The 24,683-nt window shown below is 42.0% G+C and overlaps 2 protein-coding genes across 6 annotated transcripts in view; one reads left to right on the top strand and one right to left on the bottom strand.

The window, feature by feature from the left end:
- The first annotated feature begins 160 nt into the window (after positions 1-160).
- The window catches only part of plppr2a (phospholipid phosphatase related 2a), a 56,644-nt gene continuing 32,121 nt past the window's right edge, over positions 161-24,683 (top strand). For all 3 annotated transcript variants that reach the window (XM_089017869.1, XM_089017871.1, XM_089017870.1), the window contains exons 1-2: positions 161-309; positions 4,472-4,550. In XM_089017869.1, the coding sequence (XP_088873995.1) occupies positions 305-309; positions 4,472-4,550 (84 nt within the window). In that variant the 5' untranslated portion in view covers positions 161-304. The remainder of the gene's footprint in view (positions 310-4,471; positions 4,551-24,683) is intronic.
- On the bottom strand, positions 13,784-24,083 carry LOC148885102 (uncharacterized). 3 transcript variants are annotated; one of them, XM_089018999.1, is made up of 3 exons: positions 23,121-24,083; positions 18,456-18,545; positions 13,784-18,366 (listed from the first exon to the last, which is right to left on the bottom strand). In XM_089018999.1, exon 3 carries the CDS (start codon positions 18,149-18,151, stop codon positions 16,388-16,390), a length of 1,764 nt encoding a protein of 587 aa, XP_088875125.1. In that variant the 5' UTR covers positions 18,152-18,366; positions 18,456-18,545; positions 23,121-24,083; the 3' UTR covers positions 13,784-16,387. The 3 variants fall into 3 exon arrangements, with proteins under 3 accessions (XP_088875125.1, XP_088875126.1, XP_088875127.1); XM_089019000.1 differs by lacking the exon at positions 23,121-24,083 and adding an exon at positions 20,974-23,023; XM_089019001.1 differs by lacking the exon at positions 23,121-24,083 and adding an exon at positions 20,254-20,960.

Here is a 24,683-nt window from a genome sequence, read left to right as displayed (position 1 = left end):
TGAATAAAGCAACTAAAAATATAATTTCTTTCAAAGCGTAGTGCAACAATAGTGAGTACGAAATAATTAGTTGGAACCTGTGAATAAAAAAGAGAAATGATAGCCGATCATTATCAAATCTCGCGAGATTTCCTCAAACTCGCGTTTGTTCTCGTCCAGCTCTTCCAGCCTGCAGGCGTCAAATGAGTTCTGGTCGTTCTTTGGAAAACAAATTAGCTAAAGGATAAAAGAATTTAAGTCAAGGAGACCTCCGTAGATTTTTTTTTGATGCAGCAGAGAACCCCTCGAACGTGTTGACTAATGAATGAGGTGAGCATTTTAAACGACTTTTTATATCCATACAAAACCTGAACCACGTTTTATACATTCTTGAACGAAATGCAGAATAACTCAACTCGACTAAAGTAGAGTACTCCAATAATAATAAAAAAAATCGATAATTTATTTATTAAGCGTCTTTCAAAACTCTCAAGAACACTTTACACTCAACCCGGAAGTGATCCATTGACTACTCCAATCAACAACTACACGTAAATTCCCAAAACGGCCAGTAGGTGGTGGTAAAACGTTGCATTTGACCAAATTGCAAAGTGGTGCGTCGCTGCTGTTTTGCTATCGAGTCGCCGCTTTGAGGCAGAATGCGTCTTGTTCTTAAGTCACCGATTCACTTTTTGGGCCCTTTTGAGGTGGAACCTGCAATTCAACAATAGCAGATGTGTTATTATTATTATTTATTATTATTATTATTATTATTTTTATTTTATTTTTTTTATTTTTTTAATTATTATTATACCCTCCTGCCCTACCCCTGACCCTAAATGAATGCAGTAATTCCATCCCATAGTATGTGCTGGTATTGCCTCCCCCCCCATTTCTACTCAGCAGCCGGACAGAGTTTTCCTCATGTAGGTGTTATTTGATTGGGGTGTCCAGGTCAGCATTTCTTGCCAAGGAAACTGAACACTGCACTCATCTCCCACTTTCCTGTTTCATGTATTATGCAATGACGTGAAGTCCAGTCATTTGCGCAAACCCCAAGTTGACACCCTCTTTACCTGCGGATGCATCTCCAAAGTTCTTAGCGGAATTTTTTTAAGGAAATCCCTCACGCGGGTCCCTGATGATTGATGAGAATCAATCGATTCTGCTCGCCTCTGTTGACTTGAAAATGTCATCAAAAGTCCGCGTTGACATTGTGTGCATTCTCAAAATGAATTCACACCTAAAACTGACTGGAAAAGTCTTGCAAGATTTGCACAGAAGTGGATGTCTAGCAGGGGCGAAACGGTGGTCTAGTGGGAAGATGTCCGCTTCACAGTTTAGAAGTATGGGGGCGTTGTTTGATGCCCGTATCCTCGTTATGCTATTGTCAAAGATGTGCAACTGCCCTCCACTTGACCTCCCAAGAAGACCTTGAGCTGTTTTTCCCAGTCATCCCGTGTGTGTGTGTGTGTGTGTGTGTGTGTGTGTGTGTGTGTGTGTGTGTGTGTGTGTATACGTGCGTTTCCATGCTGATTTAATGCTTTGTTTGTAATCTATACGTTTCCCCTCCCGTGTGCTGTAGAAAGCGCTCTGTTTGCACGTGCACGCACTTGATAAAGGCACACCTTCTTCCCCATTCTTAGAAGAGGAAGCTGAAGGTCACGCCGCTTTGCAATGAAAAATTCAACCGGATTTGAATTTGAAACGCGTCCCCTCGTCAGCCACGCAAATACGCGCACACAGACATCGTACGTTAACTTGAAACTGAATGTTTGCACAGTGCAATTAGGAACCTAAAAAAAGCTATTAGCATACAATGTGTGCCCGAGTTCAAATTGATGTTTGTGTGTCTGCCTGCATACATGCTTTATTTATTTACTTATTTATTTGCATATTCATTTATTTGCTCATGTATTTTTATTTAAATATATTTAGTTAAAAAATATATATGTATTTATATATTCATGTAGTTACAGTAAAGTCTCGTTATATCGATATTCAAGGGAGTCCGAAAAAATATCGATATAACCGGGACTATCGATATATCCGACCCTATTTGCATGTAATTTTCTCCGTGCGTGCATAGAAATAGTATCGATATAACCGGGACTATCGATATATCCGATATCGATATAACGAGACTTTACTGTATTTATTTATTCATTTATTTCTATTTACTTATTTATTTATTTGTTTGCCAATTATTTATTTATTTACTTATTCATTTATTCATTTACTCATTTGTTTATATATATTTTTAATGTAATTTATTTTTTTATATTTATTTATTTTGTCTATTTACTTATTTATTTTTGTTCGTTTGCCATTTCTTTATTTACTTACTGATTTACTCATGTATTTTTATATATTTATTTGTAATTAAAAAGATTTATCTATTTATCTTTATTTTTGTTTACTATTTATTTGTTTATTTATTTATTTACTTATTCATTTACTCATTTGCTCATTTTTTTTTAAATTTGAGTAATTTGTTTACATTTATTTAGTTATTTGTGTTTACTTATGTACTTTATTTGTTTGCCATTTATTTATGTATATATTTACTTATTTACTCGATTATTTTGATATTTTTATTTTAAATTAAATATATTTATTTATGTTATTCATTTTTTGTTTGTTTGCCATGTATTTTTACTTATTTATTTACTCATTTTCTCATTTATTTATATTTTTGTTTTTAATTGTATTCATTTATTTATATTTATTTATTTGTGTCTAATTATGGATTTCTATTTGTTTTTATTTGACATTTATCTATTTAATTATTGACTCATTCATTTATTCATTCACTCATTTACATTTTTACATTATTTAATGTGATTGATTTGTTTATCTTTAATTAATTAATTCTGTACTTGTGTATTTTTATTTGTTTGCCATTTATTATTTTTTTAATTATTGGCTTATTAATTCATTCACTCATTTATTCATTTACTTATTTCTATTTTATATTTATTTATTTATGTATTTATTGACTTACTCATGTATTCATTTACTCATTTATTCATTAACTTGTTGAATTTTATTTTCATTTATTTATGTATTGTGTGTATTTAGGCATTTATTTTTTTTAGGTTTGCCGTTTAATTATCTGTTTGCTTATTCATTCATTCATTCATTCATTCATCCATTCATTCCTTGATTTATGTATTTTTATTTGCAGTGAAACCCGCGCCTAGTTTCTATTTGGAAATGACGTCCTCCCCCTTTCAAGCGATGCTATCTCTCAATTCATCAAAGCTCCTTTGATGGCAACTGCGCTTCAGTTCATGGGCTTCATTATAAAACAGTTCAACTCAACTTGTTAATCGACACGTCTTATTTTTAGACGAGGAGGCGGGATTGCACACATGATCTCCAAGCTTGTATTTCTACTTTGTGTGTGTGTACGTGTGTGTACGCGTGTGTGTGTGTGTGTGTGTGAGTCATAGCGTGACGTGAAGGGCTTGTGTCACTCACACGCTTGGCCTGGGCACATGGCTCTCCGACAACACACTCCCAGGCTTCACGTGGTGCGTTTCCCTTCCCTCCTCCCCCCTTCCCTCCCCCACAATCTCCCCCGTTTCTTTGACGCAGAACCCACCTTGGCTCTGCCTCCTTCTGCGCAAACAATGTCACCGATAATTGATTCCACCGCTTCCTCATCGCGTTTCTGTCACTTTTTTTTCCCTTTGTTTTCAATCAACGGTCAATAATGTGATTTATTTTTATCCCAGTTGCCGTTTCACTTTGTTTGTTCCTTTCGCTTAACGCTGCGGCCTCTTTTTCTTAAAGGACAAGCGACGCCATTTTTTTTTTGGTTTCCTAACTGACATCAGAAAAACGTTTGATCGCATCTAAAATAGCCAAAAACACGCAGGCGGATATTTTTTAGTCAAATGCAAAACACCAATAGAAATGACTTCAAGTGTCCCAAAACTGCCACAAAATGAGCTCGGAACTGGGCAGATTTAGAAAGTCCCGCCCCCTTGTTCATGACGTCACGCCCGGATACTCCTTCACAAACTGCCTTGCTCCAGAATCAAAACAATGACTTCAGAGAGTTCAGATTCGGAAAAAAAGATGCTTTTTTGTAACTCATCCACTTATGAATATGATTCTATTAGCACATGTAGCTATGTAGCTGGCTATTTATTCGCTATGTGGCTATCTAGCTAGTTGGCTAACTGTCTAGCTGCCTTGCTATATAGCTGGCTATTTATTAGCGATACGGCTATCTAGCTGGTTAGCTAGCTGTCTAGCTGGCTATCTATTAGCTGGCTGGCTAACTTTCTACCTATTTCAATTTCTTCCGGGTTGAGTGAATGCTGGCACATGTGGCCGCCGCTTCTCACCCGCAGAAAAAAACCATCCTGTGACTGTAAAGTGACCTTGTGAGTTTTGACAGGCGCTTAGAAATGAAATGTATTATTATTATCGTAACTTTAACTCATCTTTGCTAACGCTTTACCTGTGCTTGCCTTTTGAGGTTTGAAGCCGCGATGCTTCCCTGCGGAAACGGAGGATTTTCGTCCACGCGGGACAGTCGGCGAAACAACGTGCGCAAGGTATTGTGACACCGACACGCATGCATTACAGTCAAGAGCCAAAGTTCATGAAATGTCGTTTTACGGACGAGTGCTTAGCAGCTAAGAGAGGATTGATTGACTTGCTTTTTGAACATTAATTAAAACGAGTAATTAAAATTGTACACATTATACTAATAATTATAATACATTTCATTTCGAAGCGCCTTTCAAAACTCTCAAGGTCACTTTACAGTCACAGGATAAGTTTTTTTTTTCTGTGGGTGAGCAGCGGCAGCCACACACACACTCAACCCGAAAGTAACTCAAACAGATAGAAAGCTAGCTCGCTATCTAATAGATCGCTAATAGCTAATTAGCTAGCCAGCTAGATAGCAAATAGAGAGCTAGTTAGCTAGATAGATAGCTAGCCAGCTAGATAGCAAATAGAGAGCTAGCGAACTAGATAGTTAGCTAGATAGATAGATAGCCAGCTAGATAGCAAATAGAGAGCTAGCTAGCTAGCTCGCCAGCTGGATAGCAAAAGACGTGAATGACTCTCCTAATAAAGGTTGATTTAATCGAATCTCATTAATCGCATGCGTACAAAAAGGTTAGTTGTCAAGTGAAAATGTCATGTGACCAACCACCAAAAAGGTACCATAGACCCCGGCCGCCATTTTGCCGATTAATCACAACGCTCCAAAAAACCCAGCGGAATCTTCTAATGCGCCGTTAGCAACGCGCCGGAGCTTTTAATTGCACGCTGTTAACGCGGCTAACACAAACAACAGGCGCTATTGGAACCGTTCCGCTTTCCACGGTGCGTTTGCATCAACGCGCTTGCGTGTCGCCACCGCCGCCGCCGCCGCCGCCGCTTTATCGCTTGACGTAACCGCCATTCCGGGGCCGAGGAAGGTGTTACAGTAAGACGTTGGGCTTGGGCTGCATGTGAGCAACGGCTCACATGGGGCCTGCGGCTCACCCTCACCCCCCTTCCTCTCCCCCCCTTCCTCCCCCTTTCAGGTGTTTGGATTAGAGGAGGACGGACTGAGCGGGAGGAGGGGCATTACTGAGAAATCCCCCCTTCCTCCCCCATCTGCTCCACTTTCATATTTTCTGTGCCACATTCAAGGTTGTTTTTCTTCATTTCTCAATTGCGAGACCAGTCAAGGTTTTTTTCTCCTTCTTGTTAGCCTAAAAATGTTTTCATCTTAATAATCATCATCATACAAAAACTCTCAAGGTCACTTTTCAGTCACAGGATAAGTTTTTCTGTGGGTGAGCAGCGGCAGCCACACGTGCCAGCGTTCACTCAACCCAGAAGTAACTCAAATAGATAGCAACCTAGCAAGCTAGCGAATAGATAGCTAGCTAGCCAGCCAGACAGCTAATCGATAGCAAAAAGTCCTTGTAACTGCTCGACCAAAAGTGCCATTCAAGATGAAAAAAAGCTCCCCAATTATAATAATAATAATCATAATCATGATACATTTCATTTATAAGCGCCTTTCCAAACTCTCAAGGTCACTTTACAGTCACAGGATCCGTTTTTCTGTGGGTGAGCAGCGGCAGCCACACGTACCAGCGTTCACTCAACCCGGAAGTTAATAGATAGAAAGCTTAATTTGATTCATTTGTTTATATTTATTTATTTATTTATTTATTTATTTGTGTCTACTTATGTATTTTTATTTGCCATTTTTTTTAAATATTGGCTTCATCATTTATTAATTTACTCGTTTATATTTTTAAATATTTATTTATTTAATTAATTATTGACTTATTCATTTATCAATTCACTGATTTCTTTATGTTTTTGTTTTTAATTTGATTCATTTGTTTATATTTATGTATTTATTTATTTGTGTCTTCTACTTGTGTATTTTTATTTCTTTGCCATTTATTCATTTTTTAAATTATTGGCTGATTCATTTATTCATTTACTTGTTTATATTTTATTTATTTAATTAATTATTGACTTATTTATTTATTCATTCACTCATTTATGAATTTACTTGTTTATATTATTTATTTATTTATTTATTTATTCATTCATCTACTGATTTATTTGTATTTTATATTCATTGTGTGTCAAGTCATTTCGCAATGACCCAGGGAAACAACGGCAAGTCCGCCTTTTTGTATACTTTTTTGTATACTTTTTGTATACTTTTTGTATGTTCTCCGTTTACGATACAATGTCAACATGGGCGTGGTCTTGCTATAAACACACCTTGTCATGCCGATTCCCCGCAAATGGAGGCCGGAGGGTTATCAAATCACCTTTGCCTTTAATTCGTCCCCGATTTCTAAGTTCCAAATATCTTTTTTTATTGATTCCTGTCCATGTATGATGGCGACGCATCGTGACAGGCCAAAAAATCTCAGCGCTCCTGCGGCAAAACCTCCATCCAATAAACCGGTGTAACCACCACGTGCCATTCATACGACGCAACATAGCATCTCGGCTATTTGTGTTGACTTTGACTGCCCCGCGCTTCACCGCGCGTCCTTTTATTTCTGAGCAAATCACGGACTTCTTTGTCGGGCCTAAACGCACCAGAACCCGAGTCCGCAAGGCTGCTCCACTTACAGTCACTTGAAGCCGGCCCGTTTGAAACAGATGGATGGCGTTTGTTGACACTAATCCACGGTATGAGGTAACGGAGTTAGCCTCGTGTTTGTGTACCGCTTTTGCTGCCACTCCTGACTTACTGACTGACCTACTTAAACCGCCAACTCACGTGGCGCAAAAAGCACGCGCGAGCCTAGTCCGTAGTCCGGTTTTCTTTCGCAGAAGCTTTGGGGATCATAATAGTGTGAGGGTCTACCTCGAGCTCTCGGGAAACGTCCACAATTTGTGTCTCAACTGTCATTCCAGTCTGAAAGATTCTTTCTGAAGCCTACTTTGAAGTTATTGACTTCCTATTTTGTTGGCGTCAGTTGATCTGAAGACCCCTCCCACCGTATCCCCTTTCTTTCATAAACTGTATGTTGATCAGAATCAGAATCAGAATGATCTTTATTGCCAAGTATGTAGAACACACAAGGAATTTGTTTCCTTTCAGACACGATTGGCTTTTTCCGAGACTTTCTTTGGGTCCATAAAATTAAAGCTGTGGGAAATACTTGAATAAGAAGAATATTACTTTATTTATTTATTTTTTATTACTTTATTATTTATTTATGCCTTTATTTATGTACAGGTAACATCCGACTTACGACCGAGTTCCGTTCCGCCAAAACGGTCGCAAGTCGAAATGGTCGTAAGTCGAAACCCATTCAAAATGTTGAATAGAGACTCGGAGGCTAAATGACTTGCAAACTGTGGTGCCATCACACGGTCGATTGCTGTGCGAGAGTGAAATGCTGGCTGGCTGGCTAGCTGGCCAAAATTGGTGTACGCGTTGCCGTGCCAGGCGTAGAATTAAAATGTTAAAAATAGGGTCTGGAGGTCATGGTCGTAAGTATGGGTGGTTGTAAGTACGGGTGGTCGTAAGTCGGATGTTACTTGTATTTATTCATTTATTTATTACTGATTATTACTATGATTATTACTATGGTGATGATGAAAATTCTGATTATTATTGATCATTCTTGTGACGCCATTGATCCTATTTCAAGATGTTCATGCCCACTGCACATCAAGCCCAAAACAAGAAAAGAAACCCTGTGCACGGGTCAACTTTCCATCCTTTTGATATTTTGCAAGAAGAGGGGGTTGTGCGCCGTTGTGGGAGGGAAAGCCGCAGTCCAGTTCGAAAGGAAAAATTTCCAAATGTTGAAAACCACGACATGGCTGTTTAGAAAGTGCATTTTGGCCAACGTGTGACACTGCCCCGCCTTCATAATGGATGGTTATACACTGTAGTCATCCACCCGCCCGCGCTTGTGTACTCAGCTGCCGCCCCCCCCCCTCCAGCCTCCATATTGGCCTTTACATTCCAAAATAAAACTCGTGCCATCATTGATTCCTCCCTATGTTTCTGCTCATTGCATCGCCATTGGATGTCAGACGACGCCCCCCACTTTAACCGCCTCTTGTTAACGCCTCCTTAAAAGGACAACCGACATCATTTTTTTTTTTGTTTCCTAACTGACATCAGAAAAACGTTTTATCGCATCTAAAATAGCCAAAACACGCAGGCTGATATTTTTAGTCAAATGCAAAAAACACCAATAAAAATGACTTCAAGTGTCCAAAAACAACTTCAAAATGAAACCGGAAGTGACCAATTTTCAGAAGGTCCCGCCCCCTTGTTCGTGATGTCACTTTGGGTCACAAACTGCCTTGCTCCAGAATCAAACAATGGCTTCCGAAAGTTCAGATTGGGAGAAGATGCTTTCTTGTTACTCATCCAGTTATAAAGATGATTCAAATAGTTCCGAAGAGGAAAGCATAAATGTTTGCAATCGATTAAAGAAGTCCTTCCGTATCAATTCGAGCCATCTGGACTCCAATGTAGCGTCCCAGAAAATGCACAAGATGACGCCCAAGCTCTATTGGAAACTGGCTGATTTGTCCGCTGGGAATTTGTCAACTTACACCTTCTTTATGCGTGTTACCGCAATTGGCTGCGACACACAATTCACCATGCCGATATTTATGTCGTTTTCCTTCTAATTTCGCCATCAACACTGTGTTTTCAGACGAAAAAAAGTACCCAAAATGCGTTGTGTGTCACTTTCTCCGTCAGGGGTGTTCCCTCCGTGACGTCACGTCAGGGCATCATTATCAACTGGAAAACAAGACTTCATGAATATTCAGCGCGAGTCTTAAAAGGTAAAAAAATGTAGCTCTATGCGTTGGAATCTTTGTCAAATCCGCTCAGTAGAAGTCATTTGAAGTCATTTTACAAATTATGGCCGCAACTTGTCTGCAGATGTCGGTTGTCCTTTAACGCCTCCTTAAAAGGCACCCTTGTTTCTGTAGCGCCGCTCGGCTAACACCGTCGGGGAGAAAAAAAAACGCAAGCTGTTGATGAAAAACGGCTGCTCCGAAGAGGGCCGCCTCCAACGGCACGACATTCCTGCCGTCGTCGGCTGTTGGAATCAAAACCATGCAGGACACGTGACCTCCGCCCCTCCCCCGAGCTCGGGTCGGCTTGTTTTGTCATCCGGACAGCTCTGTATATGGTCAGGATTCTTGGAGCTCGGAGAACATTTCCTCTAAAGTACATCGGGGTAGGGAAAAAACAGACATGGAAGGATTCCATTGGATGTTAGCCCAGTAATGGGGGGGGGCGTATTTGAACATTCAGCCTCCACGGCGACAGCCCGGTTTAGCTTTGATGAGGAACGCCCAGCGCACCTCTTTTTTTACGTTTATCATTTGTCAGCCCTGAAACAGCTGTTTGAACAAGGGCGGGTCCACTTTTGGGTGGGGGGGGGGCTTAAAAGTGACTTCTGGACCACCGGAAGGAAAAATCTGGGCCCTTACTGAAGAAATTGGGAGGAGCTGACCTACATTTTGCCTTCGACTTGCATCACGCATGATTTGGTGCCACGTGAAAGCCCGCAATGTGAAATCACGACCCGCCTCGATGGTCCCTGATCGTCACGACAACTAAATTGATTGACGGCTTGAAACGTCACAACTGCTGACTGAATGAAAATGCATCAATCGAAATGACTTGATTTACCCAACAAGAAATTTGTAACTGGCGAATGGGAGGTCGCCGTGGCGCGACATTTTGACGCTAAATACATCTTACACTTATTCATAACCGTGTTAATTGCATCGCTGGTGGCGATAGCCGCATTCCTCGGGGCGGCCATTTTCAAAGCAACGCATGTCAGGATTGGGGGTGCTTGCTTATTGCGATGCTAGCGTCGTTGTTGTTGTTTTTTGCCGTTGAGCAGCGCCAGCATTTACTCTACCCGGAAGTAACACACACACAGCTAACTAGCTAGCTAGCTAGCCAGTGATCTAAATAGATAGATACGTTTGACAGCTCGCTGGCTCGCTGATACTGTAGCTGGATACGGATGGATGGACAGACATTTGACAGCTAGCTGGATAGATAGATAGATAGATAGATAGATAGATATTTGACAGTTGGCTAGTTAGCTGATCGCTAGCTGATAACTAGCTGGATGGATAGAAGGATACATTTGACAGCTAGCTATCACAGATATATATCAAAATGTGTGATCAATAGATTGGGTTCTGCAATTAATTGATCTAATGAATCTATTTTGATCTCGTCTAAAAATGACTAATAAAACCTCTGTTTTCATTTTTATATCTCTTTCTATATCATTTATCTGTATCTGTATTCCCCTTATTTTTGTTGACTTTCCTGAAAATGTTATGCAGACGTCTTCTCATTACACTTTCAAATTATATAACTTAATTTAATGTCACTCAGGTGTGTGTGTGTGTGTGTGTGTGTGTGTTATTTCTTTGTAAGGGCCCGTAACAGAAAATGGTGGCCAACTCACGCCTTTTTGACAGCCCACTCGACACGCCCTCCACGCCAATAACACGTATGAGTGTGACTTTCCACAAGGTCACTGCCGCTGGAGCGTTTCCAAAGTCAACAATAATGTACGTACGTGCGCCATGTGACCGAATGGCATTTCCACACAGTTCGGGGAAATCAAGTCCTTTTCCACTGAAATCCTGCACCTTTACCTTGAAAAGGTGACAACATTAACGACAACTTTGAAAATACAGTGATACCTCAGCTTACGAACGCTTTAGCTAACGAACTTTTCGCCTTACGGACGTTAAATTCGCAAGACTATAACCTTGGCGTACGAAGTAGTTTTCGGCGGAAGAACACCAAACCACACGGCCGAATAGCGCCACTGTGGCTGCCGGATTATTTTGCCACACCCACTTTTTTTGAGTGCACTCAGTGCAGACATGGTTTGTTATGGAGTGGAGTACTTGTGCTGTTTTGGGACTGAAAAAGACCCCACCACAGGCTAGTGTTCAGCGAAGAGGACGTAAAACAAAATTACGATCGAGCAGAAGAAGTAGCTGATTGAAAAACACCAACGAGGTGTCCCTTTGTGTGACTGAGTGTCCCAGTACCAGTATGCTAAGTCCCAGTACCGGTATGCTAAGTCGACCATTGCGATGTGTGGCTAAGGGTGTTTCTGTGTTGCCTAAGCAATGGTCTCAGGCAATAGAAGAGGTTTAAAAACTTCTGTTGATTTGGATTAACGTAAAGCAGCTAGCAGGGGACAGTGTGAGTGAGGGTATTATCGCCTAGAAAGCATGATAACTTTACTCGGATATCATCAAAAGGCAACTGCATCAACGACCATCACAAAGGTCAATAAAACGACTTTATTATACTGTACCGTTTATTTCTTTCATTACAATAGCACAATTATTATACATAAAATAGGGTATATTTTTTGTAGTTTTAAGGCCTGATAGCAATAGATAGCAAATAGCTAGGTGCTGATAATAATAATAATAATAATAGTGTAGCAAGCTAGCTATTCACTATCTGGCTGGCTGACTATCTAGCTGCCCGGCTATCTAGCTAGGTATCTGTTGGCTAACGATTGGCCAGCTTTCTATCTACTTGAGTTACTTCTGGGTTGAATGAATGCTGGCGCGTGTGGCTGCCACTGCTCACCCACAGAAAAACTGATCTTGTGACTGTAAAGTGACCTTTAGAGTTTTGAAAGGCGCTTAGAAATGAAATGGATTATTATCTTTCAGTAGAAATCTGTTTTATAGGGACCTGGAAACGGATTATTCTCATGTTTAATGATTTCCTATGAGAAATTAAAGTTTGGAAGACACACTTTTGGCTTTACGCGCACTTTCTGTGAACCAATTAAGTTCGTAAGACGACGTATCACTGTATATGTTTTCCCGAAATGACTTTTGTGTTTCTGCTGCGGCTAAAACGCGCCGCACGTGACCGCTGACCTCATTTTCAGCCACGGGTGAAGAATTGAAAACAAAAACACTGGCAAGTGAGGCTAATTTGCTGTGAGTTGGCCCTCCCCTTCATGTACACTCGTGCATGCATGGGCACACACACACTCGGCGCACCCTCGGAGGCCTCGACGGGTTTGAAAAACAAACATTCCACCCTCGCCCAGCCCCGATCGGAGGGTGACTAACACAAGCGGCGATGTTACTCAACTTGAGGCCATGCGATTGTGTCATGTCTTCGACATGCTTTCCAAACCTACAGAAACCACTCTCAAATAACACCACTATCTATATATAAATACAAAAGGCAAGATTTAGCACAAACGCTATATTTTCTCATATGACAATAAAAAAAAGACACAATTTGACATGGATAAGTTTAAAAAAAGTGGGCGGAGTGGATTGTTGAACTTTGCTCGACATTAGAAGCTGCGATGAAACCATTTCTGATGAAAACAATTAGAGATTGTCTTCAAAGCACCGCCGTGAATAAGCGCAATTGCATTCATTGCATGCAAATCATTTATTACGCTGTTTTATCAAGACGGCGCATTAATGATCCTCAAGTATGAGAAGAATCAGAATCATTTTTATTGCCAAGTATGTAGAACACACAAGGAATTTGTTTCCGGTAGAACACGCTGCACTAGTATCATCGTAAAAAAAAAACTGCTAAGTGGCTAAGTGCAGCCTCTATTTATTTCTTTATTTATTTGTTCGTGTTTATTCATAAATAGTGAATGAATGAATGAATGAATACACGAATGAATGAATGACTACTCTAATTAATAATTATTTATTTATTAGTATTTATTTGTTCGCATTTATTAAGAAATTGTTGAATAAATGAAGAAATGACTGAATGAAGAACTGATTAAATGAATACATGAATACATGAACAAATGAAGAACTGAATAAATGAATTAATGAATAAATGAATACATGAATACATGAACAAATGAAAAAAAGGAAAAAAATGAATGAATGGATGACTACTCTAATTAATAATTATTTCTTTATTATTCATTTGCATTTATTTGTTTGCAATTACAGTATTAATAAATAGTTGAATAAATAAACGAATTAATGAATAAACGAACAAACGAATGAACAAATGAATAAATAGGTGAATGAATGAATGACTACTCTAATTAACAATTATTTATTTATTTGCATTTATTTGTTCGCAATTATTAATAAATAGTTGAATAAATGAACGAATGAATAAATGAACACACTCGTGATTTAAGTATTTATTACAACACAAAGAATTAAAAAGCTATTTTTTCATACTTTTTGTCTGTCTGAGTTGGGGGGGGGGGGGCGGGGCATATGATTTCATAAGTCCTCTTACGTCACTTTCAAAGCAAGTTTGAGGTTTGCGGGTCAACGAGGGCTTCTGCGCTCTCACGTGTCCATGTGATGTATGAGCACGACTGACCCACTAGTGGCCGTGTGAGTGGGTGTGAAGTTGGTAGCGGTATGTGAGTGGGAGGGGGGCAATGATTATCAATGGGCTTTTTTTCCGCCTCAAACCGGTTTGAATGAACAAAATATGGCGCAATCCTCCTTTTTTTGCTCCGTTGACCAGGAGCATCCCTGCCGCAGGATGACAAGCGGTGGGGGGGGTTGGATGCTCAACCTGCTTCCACCCCCCCCCCCCCCCCCTGCATTTGTCCACCTCTCTCTCTGCCACGGAACTCATCTTTACCTCTTTTCTCCCTTGGCGCATACGCTGACCTACTTTCCTCCTGACCTGTTTGTGCAAGCGCTCCGCTACAGTTTAGTAAAGCAAAAAACAAACAACAAAAAAAAGGATGTGTGTGTGGAAAGAGGAAAACGTGATCATTCTAAACAAAAAAAACCCAAATGCCGCTCAGTACCATCACAAGCCTTTTTATTTCTCTGCACAACGGTCACCACAATTATATTTGTCATTCATCATCCGGTTATGGGCGGCTTTACAGTTGTTATTTTGGACATTTTTCTTCGATAAATGTTTGCGAATGAAGCAAAAAAAAAACCACAAGGACATTCGATTGGTTTAACATTTTTGTGGGGCGGGTTTCCCATTTTGAAATGCTTCCATCTCCATTAGCGTCGTTAGCTGATCTCAAAATATCGGCAATCGTTCGTTGTTTACTTTTTGCTACTTGTCTTTTTCATCAAAGCAGCGGAAAAACCACAAACGTTACTGATTTAGTACGCGCTGAAAAAAGGGGGTAGGAGGGGGAAAAACGCTACAGTGCAAGGAACAGAACAAACATCGGTATGGGGATATCAAACCAATGAAATAAACATGGCGGTGTTGTTCGAGGGTGAGGGGAACTTTACATTTATACACAAGTGTCAAAAAAAGCCAAACATGGTACATATACAGTGCTACCTCAGCTTACGAACTTAATTGGCTCCCAGAAAGTGTGTGTAAGGCGAAAAGTTTGTCTGCCAAACATTTATTTCCCATAAGAAACCATTAAAAAGAGAACAATCCGTTCCCAGGTCCCCATAAAACATAATTTTCTACTAAATAAGTCTTAAAACTACACAAAATATACTTTTATTTTATGCATAATAAATGTGCTATTGGATTGTAATGAAAGAAATAAACTGTACTGTATAATAAAGTCGTTTTATTGACCTTTGTGATGTTGCTGCCTCTTGATGCTACCCGAGTGAAGTTGCCGTGCTTTCTCGGCGACATTACCCGACATTAGCTTGCTGATTTTCGTTAATATTCACGTGAATTGAATGCTCGTAAGGTGAAAAGTTGGTTAGCTAAAGCGTTCGTAAGCCAAGGTTTCACTGTACTTCGGTTTAACTCGGATCCAGCGCAGGCTACACGCAGCACTGCCCGATTGAAAACTGGACAGATGGCTAACGGAAATTGTTTTTATCGAAATTCTGATGACGCAAAACCATTCTTGGGCCACGTCGGAACCCCTGATGTTCATCATAACCGCTGTTTTCACGACAATTACAGCGAGTTTGTACAGTTTTAGCACATCGTCAACTCAAATGCCGACGTCGCGGTTCGAACCGGAGACCGTCGTGGATCTTCGGTTCTCCATCTGTACAAATTATGTCTATGTTCATGTAGGCTTTTTTTTATACAAGCGGAGGAGGGAAATAAATACATTGGGCCAGTGAACGGTTTAAACAGGACATTAAAACGTGATTATACGAAAGTTTAACAATCAAAAGAGAAGCGATTACGATTTGAGTGGGTCCTGTATACCAAGAACAGACCATGCCACTGTACGGTCGTTTCATTCGGGTGCTCGTTTCAAAATCCTTTATCATGGTGCGTTTTGTATTCAATTTATGGTAAAATAGAAATTTAGAATAGATACATATCTTCATATATCACAGTCATATACAAAATAAGTGCTTAGAAAATAAAGGGTGATGCTAATCTTTTGTGAAGTAACGGAGAGAAGAGGGATGGTAGAGGTAGGGGGTCTGGGAAGAGGCATGGAACTCAAATTTTGTATCCAAAAGGGATGACGGGTTCTTTGGTCAAGGGAACGTCCCCGAGAGGGCGTTCGTCTTGTTTTTTGGATGAAGGCGTCAAACAGCCCGACGCGCCTTGTCTTGGTCAGATAGGCGGACAATTTATGGTCCTTGATCAATCTGGAGACTGTAGTTTTACATTCTTTTGTTTTGCATCTAAACGTGCCGGTTTGTGAGGCACAGAGTTCCATTCCCCCTCTCATCTCATTTAAAAAAAAAGTGCTTTTGTTTGTATGGAGAGAATGTAAGGAACGACACGTCTGTACAATATATACACGTATGATACAGTCCTACAAGTCACAAAGTCTGAACTTTTTGGGTGACTTTGAGGTCAGGGATGTGAAATAGGCAACGTTTGTGCGCCATTGGAGGGTGATCATCGACAAAGGCGTTATGGCAGAGGAGAAAGAAAATGTCATATCTCCTCAGGATGCTTTGCCGTGACCAACTGCGAAGTGGTCTAATCTCGTCTCTTATTCCTTCGCCCGCCTGTTTCCTTTCTGCCGTGATGTTTCCTCGCGCCGTCCTCGCCCTGCGATACCGTTTTCATGGCCTCGGACTGGTTCTCTCTCGGTATGCTCTGTGGCGGTGAAAGGGATAAGTAGGGGTGCTGGGGAAGCGGGGGCGGCGTGGCCGAGGGAGGCGTTGTTGGGGACTCTTGGCCGGAGCAATGGCCTCCGCTGCTCCCGGAGCTAATGGCCCGATGTTTGAGTCTGAGTTTGTGGGGTAACGCCGTCCCCTTCACTTCCCCCTGGTGGTCCCGACCCTGGGACTGAGAGCAAGAGGGTTGAGGCGACGCTGGCTCGCGGAGGCTGTTGAGCAATTGGCTGCGATAGTTGTCTGAGCAGGACGAGGACGGGCACTCGTCCTCATCGGTGGAGGCCTCCTTGTCGGAGCTCCGTGGATCTCCGTCACTGGATGAGGTGTCTTTGCCGCAGGAGCTTGATCGGCCTTGGTAATAAGCATCGTTGGGGAACTCGCCCTCAAAGCTAAGAATGGGAGGCTCCTCGTCTCGGGCGTTCAGGTACGAAGGAAGAGGCTGATGCTGATACAGCTGGGGTTGTACGACTTCCTCCACTTGTTCGTGGAGAAACTCTCTGGGCGAGTGAGACTCCTGCTGCTCCTGCAGTGTCTGCTGGGGAGACAGGCAGGTTTTGTACACTTGTCCGTCTTCATCGTGGCTGCCTGAGACCTCATACAGAGGGGAGTCTGATGCTTTCCCCTCAAACTGGTTCATGACCTTGTCCAGAGGCTCTGCGCAGGTCTCGGCAAAGGTCTGCGGCTGTCGGCTTTGCTTCTGCCCATCGCTATCTTGGCTCCGTGTCAAGCTGTCGACAGGACAAAAGAGAATGACACTCCTCTGGGCGGCCTGTGGCTGAGGGACAACCTGGCACTTGGTGGTGGAAACGGGCTCCGGGTGGGGTGTTTGTTGGTGAAGATGCCGCTGCGCTTGCTGGCTCTGGTAGGCCGCCTCCATCTCCTGCGAATTCTGCTGGAGCTGATGATGAGTGGGTACAGAGGCCATACCTCGATGGATGTTGAACATGATCTGGGTGGTCGTGCCATTGGTAATGTCCATCTCCAGCCTGTCGCCTTCCTGCTTGATCTCAAAGGGAATTGGCTCCGGGCTGTCTCTGGAGGAGCCGTCTGACATGTCGGACAAGGAACCGCGGGGCGAGTACTTTGCCATCTGCCTGTGGCCCTCGCCCAGCCCGCACTGCTCGGTTTCGGAGGAATCCGAGTTCATCATCACCTGGGAACTGCTGGAATAACCGCTGGAGTAGTACTGAGAGGATGATGACGAAGAGGAACCTCCGTTCCCCGCCCCGTTGCTTCCCTCCATCTGTTGGCTCTTTTCGATGTAAGAGGCGGTGCTGATCAGGCCAAAGCGTAGCTTCAACTGGAGCAGCTCCGTCTTCAGGCTCACATTTTCGTCGTTCAGAGCGATGACCCGGTTCTCCAAAACCATGTCATTGAGGCGCCGTTTCTCACGGGAACGCTTGGCCGCCTCGTTGTTCTTGCGGCGTTTCTCCCAATAGGAAGCGTCTTTCTTCTCATCGGAAATGAATTCGCGTTTTCGCCTGCAGGTCATATTGGGTTTGGGTTTGAGGATCCGGCCTATGCGAGGTGGCGTCTCTTGGAGGGAGGGCATGGACTCCTCATAACCGGTGAAAGTCTCCAGGCAGTTTCCTGAGTTTTGAAGGACTGAAGTCAGATTTTCCATTCTTGTTTGGTAGGAGCCAGTTTGAACGGGAGACCGAACAAAACAACGACGTCGCCCCTTTCGAAGCTCCTTGAAGATCTTGACCAGTCAATTTATTGTCAGTCCAAGTGTCCAAAGGATCTGGAAAGATCAAGAAGAGTTCTCGGCTCACTGCCTCCTTGATCGACTTGTTGCTGCAGGTACTCAATTTCCAACTCCTGACTGAGACGTGGAAGCTGGAATCCAATCAAAGAAAATATCTCGTTTAGTTACAAGTGGATTGTGGGTTGGGTTTTTTTGGTAAAGTCATCAGGAAATGTCGTACCGTATCTGCAGCTAGTAGGTCCGCTGGTCTACCTCAGCGTGACGCTGTCTTGGTGACTCTCGCTCGTTTCCCCCTCTTCGAGATTAAAACCTGAAGAGATAAAAACAAAGCGCAACAAAAGACATGATCATTTTGCGTAACTCTCGACTAACTCCTGACGGATTTGCATAAAAGAATGAAAATCAAATCGCCTACAACCCCCCCCCCCCCCCCCCCACACTCTGGTTTTTCCGGAGGGCGCGCAGAATCACAAAAGGCACCTTTGCTTTTTGAATGTCGGTTCTCATGGCAACCAACGACAGGTGGTCTGACGAGATCGTCTGACCTCTGTGTTCCGCTATTGATCTGCACCGGCTGCAAGGCTATGACCCTTAACCCTTCGCCTGTCGGGTCGACTTCAGTGATGTAATGTGGGTTCACCGCAAGGCTTGGGGTCCTGTTTTTATCATTATGTGAGCATTTTTTGGATAGGTCGCACCGGCGGTATAAGTGGGTCAAAGGCCATTCGGGGGTCTTTCTAGATGAGGCTTTTCCAGTGAGAATTCCCCCATGTGTAAACACTTTTGAAAACAGCTTCCCCCTACCGCGCCAAGCTTTCAGCCTCAGAGGAATGTGGCGGCATTCTTCACCAAAAACAACTCCACGCCAAATCAGTGATGCGAGGAGAGCAGATAAGGCAGACAAAGGCAAGCAGCCAGTGCGGCTCAAGGAAAAAAAAGGGTCCGTGAGATTATGAGGTAGTGATACCTCGGCTTACATCAACGACCATCACAAAGGTAAATAAAACGACTTTATTATACAGTACAGTTTATTTCTTTCATTACAATACAATAGCACATTTATTATGCATAAAATAAGGTATATTTTGTGTAGTTTTAAGGCTTATTTAGTAGAAAATTATGTTTTATGGCGATCTGGAAACGGATTATTGTCATTTTTAATGGTTTCCTATGGGAAATGAATGTTTGGAAGACATTCTTTTCGCCTTAAACACACTTTCTGGGAACCAATTAAGTTCGTAAGCTGAGCTATCACTATAGAAGCATTTGTGTGTGTCTGGGTGGGAGGGCGGGCTCTGAATTATCGATAAATATAGGCCAATGGCTCATTTGAATGAAAGAATTTGGGTCACAGGCAAAATGTGATAACATTTGACACAACATGAAGGCAATCTTATGTTTCCCCCCCAAATAAACCGACCCGGTGATGAAACGCTAAACGTACCCACGTCCCTGAAATGTAAAGGTCCGGACCTCAATGTGGAACTGTCGCGGCTTGGATTTGAAGCGTATTTACGCGGGACAGGAGATGTGAGACAATCACTTTTGGTCATTGGATGCTATCGCTTTCCATGTTTGCTTTCCACATTTAGCTTGTAGTAGAAGCGCACAGTCCACCATGACGTCCTTGATCCACTGGGGAAAAGGACGCTTGGATCCTCTCCTCTTTCATCTAGAATTGCTTCATGTCACAAAGAGGGCACAGCAAGTGCTGACGTATTTTGAATTTGATTCCATGTTTAACAGTTGTTGAATAATTATTACTATTATTATATAGCTAATAAATAGCCAGCTACATAGCTAGCTAGCACTTTATTCCAGCTTCAGCTGTTGTTAAAGCGTTTTTTATTTGCAAATTTCCCCATTGTGGGATGAATAAAGGTTTTCTGATTCTGATTTTTTTTTTTTTTTTTGTCAGACATTATAAATTTATTTTTAGATCAGGTTTGTATTTTTGAGAAAATTGTGTTTTATTAGTCTTAGTTTTTTTTTAACTCATTGGGTTGGATTGGATGTACCTTTATTCGTCTCGCGGTGGAGACATTTACATGCATGCCAATTGACATGCCCTCCCCAACCGGCACGTTATCCCATTTTTGTCTTTCTTCTGATCTGCGGCTCCTCTCTCAGTTCTGGCTGCAGTTCTTCTGACCTAGATTCTTTTACAGTGGAAGGCGAACGGACTTTCTGGGTCAGTGGGGCAAATATGCGTCTTTTGCCCCAATTCGCCACGCGGGCTCATAAGCGGTCGCGTCCTCGTCCGGCTCTGAAACTAAACAAGGATTCTTCGAAGCGGATTCATTCATCATAATAAGAATACATGTAATTTCTAAGCACCTTTCAAAACTCTCAAGGAAACTTTACAGTCACAGGATAAGTTTTTCTCTGGGTGAGCAGCGGCAGCCACACGCGCCAACGTTCACTCAAACCGCAAGTAACTCAAATATATAGAAAGCTAGCTGGCTAATAGCTAATACATAGCTACCCAGATAGATAGCTATTAGATTGATAGCAATGAGATAGCTAGCCAGATAGCCATGAGATAGCTAGCAGGTTCTTGACCGGTTTCAACAAACACGGCGACCATCTTTGAATTGCGCCGGGGGAATGTAGCATGAGTATGTACGTTTTTTTTTTAAATGGCCGTCTAGCTAGTTAGCTAGCCGTCTAGCAGAGACAACGATAGATCACTTCATTTCCAATTTCTGGTCATGTGTCATGCCGGGTTTCTCTCTTACTTGTTGGAATGATAGCGGCGGTTGACGCAAAGTGGCAGACTCTAAATGTGGCGCCGCTCGATGGAAACGCTGGATTGAGTTCACGTGTTGCCGCCGAGCAATTCAGGAAATAGGAGACGGCCAAAAATAAAAGGCACATGGCTCAAAAGAAGAAGAGGCGGGGGGAAGGGGAGGATGATGATGAAATAATAATAATAATAACATATATATTATATTATATATAATAATCTATTTACTTCTAGGAATTAACTCAAAGAAGAGCGTCTCAGGTTTCTAACGCTGCATTGAATGTTATTGTCATCCTAAAACTCAATATTGTGTGGGTCCTGGAATTGGAGTGACAATGACAAAAACCCTGGCAAGGGAGTGGACACATTTTTGCACATTGTCTGGCAGTCAATGAGTTAAAAAAAATGAGAGGGACGGAGGCGAGGGCTCAAGAATCTGAAAGCTTTGCCAGCAAGGTGGAGTCCGCTCGAAAGTAGATCCTTGTTCCAAGAACATGGAGCCATATCACCCCCCCCCCGTCACTGGAAAAGGGAAGAAAAAAAATAATCCGAGTGACTCAGTCCATGTGTCTCACCAGTCACATGTGCTCCCTTGGCCTACTAAACGCTGTAATTCGGGACAACCGCAACGCCATAACAAAGCGAGACACTCGTCTTCGTATCATCTCACATGTGCCCGGAAAGCGACACAATCGGCCGGCGCCGTCATTCGCCGGAAGAAAAATGTACAATTCACCTGGACATGTCTCAAATGGTGCTTCTCAATTTTATTCATTCAATACAAATCATTAATTTTACACCAACAACCTCAAAACAGTACATAGCTCTCCTACGCACTCCCTTAAAATGACTAAAGTGGTTAGCTATTTGTTATCTAGCTTGCTAGCTGTTGGCTATCTATTAGCAATTTATTAGCTATCCATTAGCTAACTGGCTATTAGCTATTAGCTGGCTGTAAGCTGGCTAGCTGTTGGCTATCTGGCTATCTATTCGCTATTTATTTGCTATCCATTAGCTAGCTAGCTGACTGGCTGTAAACTGGCTAGCTGTTGGCTATCTGGCTAGCTATTCGCTATTTATTTGCTATCCATTAGCTAGCTAGCTGACTGGCTGTAAACTGGCTAGCTGTTGGCTATCTGGCTAGCTATTCACTATTTATTTGTTATCCATTATCTAGCTAGCTATTAGCTATCTAGCTGGCTGGCTGTAAATTGGCTAGCTGTTGCATATCTGGCTATCTATTAGCTATTTATCAGAATCAGAATCATCTTTTTTGCCAAGTATGTAGACACACAAGGAATTTGATTCCGGTAGAACACGCTGCACTAGTATCATCATCAAAACATTGCTAAGTGGCACTATACAGTTCCATTTGGGCTACTGTTGAAAGAGTTCAAAGAGTTAATGGCTTGGGGGAAGAAGCTGTTTAAATGTCTGCTGGATTTGGTGCGCATGGACCGGTAGCGCCTGCCTGAGGGGAGTAGCTGGAAAAGGTGGTGGGCAGGGTGCGGAGGGTCCAGTAGGATTTTCCGCACCCTAGTTTGGATTCTTGCAGTGTGCAAGTCCTTTATTTGCTATTCATTAGCTAGCTAGCGATTAGCTATCTAGCTGACTGGCTGTAAGCTGGCTAGCTGTTCGTTATTTATTTGCTATCCATTAGCTAGCTAGCTATTAGCTATCTAGCTGACTGGCGGCTGTAAGATGGCTATCTGTTGGCTATATATCACATTATTATAATAATTACTCTGTTACTTCCGGGTTGAGTGAACGCTGGCATGTGTGGCTGCCGCTGCTCACCCGCAGGAAAAAAAATTCCTGTGACTGTAAAGTGTCCATGAGAGTTTTGAAAGGCGCTTATCAATGAAATGTATTGTAATGTATTATTATTATTATTAGAATGATGCTAAAGTAATCACATTAATATTGTAACAATAACAATACATAATAAATAATAATGTAGTAATGATGATAATAATAATAATAATAAGGCGTAACTTGCAAACTGAGGTCTTTTCTCTCTTATAAGTGAAAACGGCGTAGTGGGAATTGCACCCCCCCCCCTTTTTTTTTTTTTTTTTACTTGACGGAACACCCGTTGAGATGCAGAAACGAACCCAAAAACCGAACCGAGCCACTCACCGGGTGTCTTGGATGCTAAAATCCACATCCAGTGGTCTCGGTGTCTGATATCGCTTCATAGTCCAAAAACGTCTCGTCTCGTGTCGTCGCTCCAGTTTTTGCCAAAGTGCAGCTTCTCCGTTCAAGTGCGGCGAGAAAAAGAGACGCGCGAGCAGAGCGGATCTTGTTTTTTAGTGCCTTGCTCAAGTCATGTTTGCTCCAATTCCTCCCTCTCTCAATTCGCTCCCGCTGTGGAAATAAATGTATGTTAGTAGGTCAGTTGTTGCATAACGCGACGCTTTGGGTGCCTAGTCACGTTTTTTGTTTCTCTCCAAGCACCGCCCCTCTTCCCCCTCCCCTCCCGCAGCGCCCTCGAATCCCATTTGTTGAAGGGAGCGGGGGTGGGCGGGGCGTGTAGGGAAGAAGGCGTGGCTACACACTTCCACCTCTGTCAGTCTTGATGTCAAATTAGGCTGCAAATGACAAATGGCGGATTAATGGCGGCGATGTGTGCCATAAAAAAGTGTTTTGTTTTCAACAAGTCTTCAAACTTGACTTCACGTGACTCCATTTTATGATCAGCTGACCCAAATTGGGGGTGCAGGCCACTCAAACGAGGCCATTCGAACCGTGCCAGATAAGCCACATTGAAATATGATCCATATATGTACTAATTGTGTTACGGAGCATTAAAAAAACACTACGTCATTATTTGACATTATTTTTTTTAATCCATTCACAGTTCAACCCGTATGAACCGGTATTGGCGGGTAAAATAAATTAATTTTGAAATCAAAACAAAGTATCAAATGGGTTCAAACAGAGTTTATAATTAACAATAACATAATTACAGTGATACCTTGCCTTACAAACTAAATCTGTTCCCAGAAAGGGTGTGTAAAGCGAAAGTGTGTATTCCAAACATTAATTTTCCATAGGATACCATCAAAATGAGAATAATCCGTTCCCAAGACCCTTAAAACTACACAAAATATACCTTATTTTTTGTATAATTAATGTGCTATTGTATTGTAATTAAAGAAATAAACTACTGTATAATAAAGTCATTTTATTGACCTTTGTGATGGTCGTTGATACCTTGATGGAATGGATAGTGTCTCAAGGAGCTGTGGGTTGTACATCTTGGAAGTTGTGATATAATAATAATAATACATTTGATTTATAAGCGCCTTTCAAAACTCTCAATGTCACTTTACAGTCACACGATATGTTTTTCTGTGAATGAGACAGATGCTTGCTTGTCTTTTCATTTCAAATGGAACGGATGGCTTGTGGAGCCTGATTGATGGGATATTTTAACCTTGCAGTCTACACTCTGCCTTTGAACTATCAATAAAGTTGAAACGAGTCCAAATTTTACTGTGTGTTCTATCCATTTTCTCACTTAGCAGAGACAAATAGAAAGTGAACATCCCAGAACATAGACCGTTTCCGAGATGAATCCAAGCGGGGCCTAACGCGTTTAGTGTTATTTTTTTTCCCTCCGGTGTTCATCTGGCGTAACGTCGCGTGGCGTAACCCAGTTGCGATCGTAGCTCGTGTGGTTGCTTCGGTTTGATTGCG

The sequence above is a fragment of the Hippocampus bargibanti genome, linkage group LG17 (genome assembly GCF_051943395.1).
Source record: "Hippocampus bargibanti isolate YZ-2025 linkage group LG17, ASM5194339v1, whole genome shotgun sequence".
NCBI classification, from domain to species: Eukaryota; Metazoa; Chordata; class Actinopteri; order Syngnathiformes; family Syngnathidae; genus Hippocampus; species Hippocampus bargibanti.
This window is presented reverse-complemented; position numbering and strand designations above follow the sequence as displayed.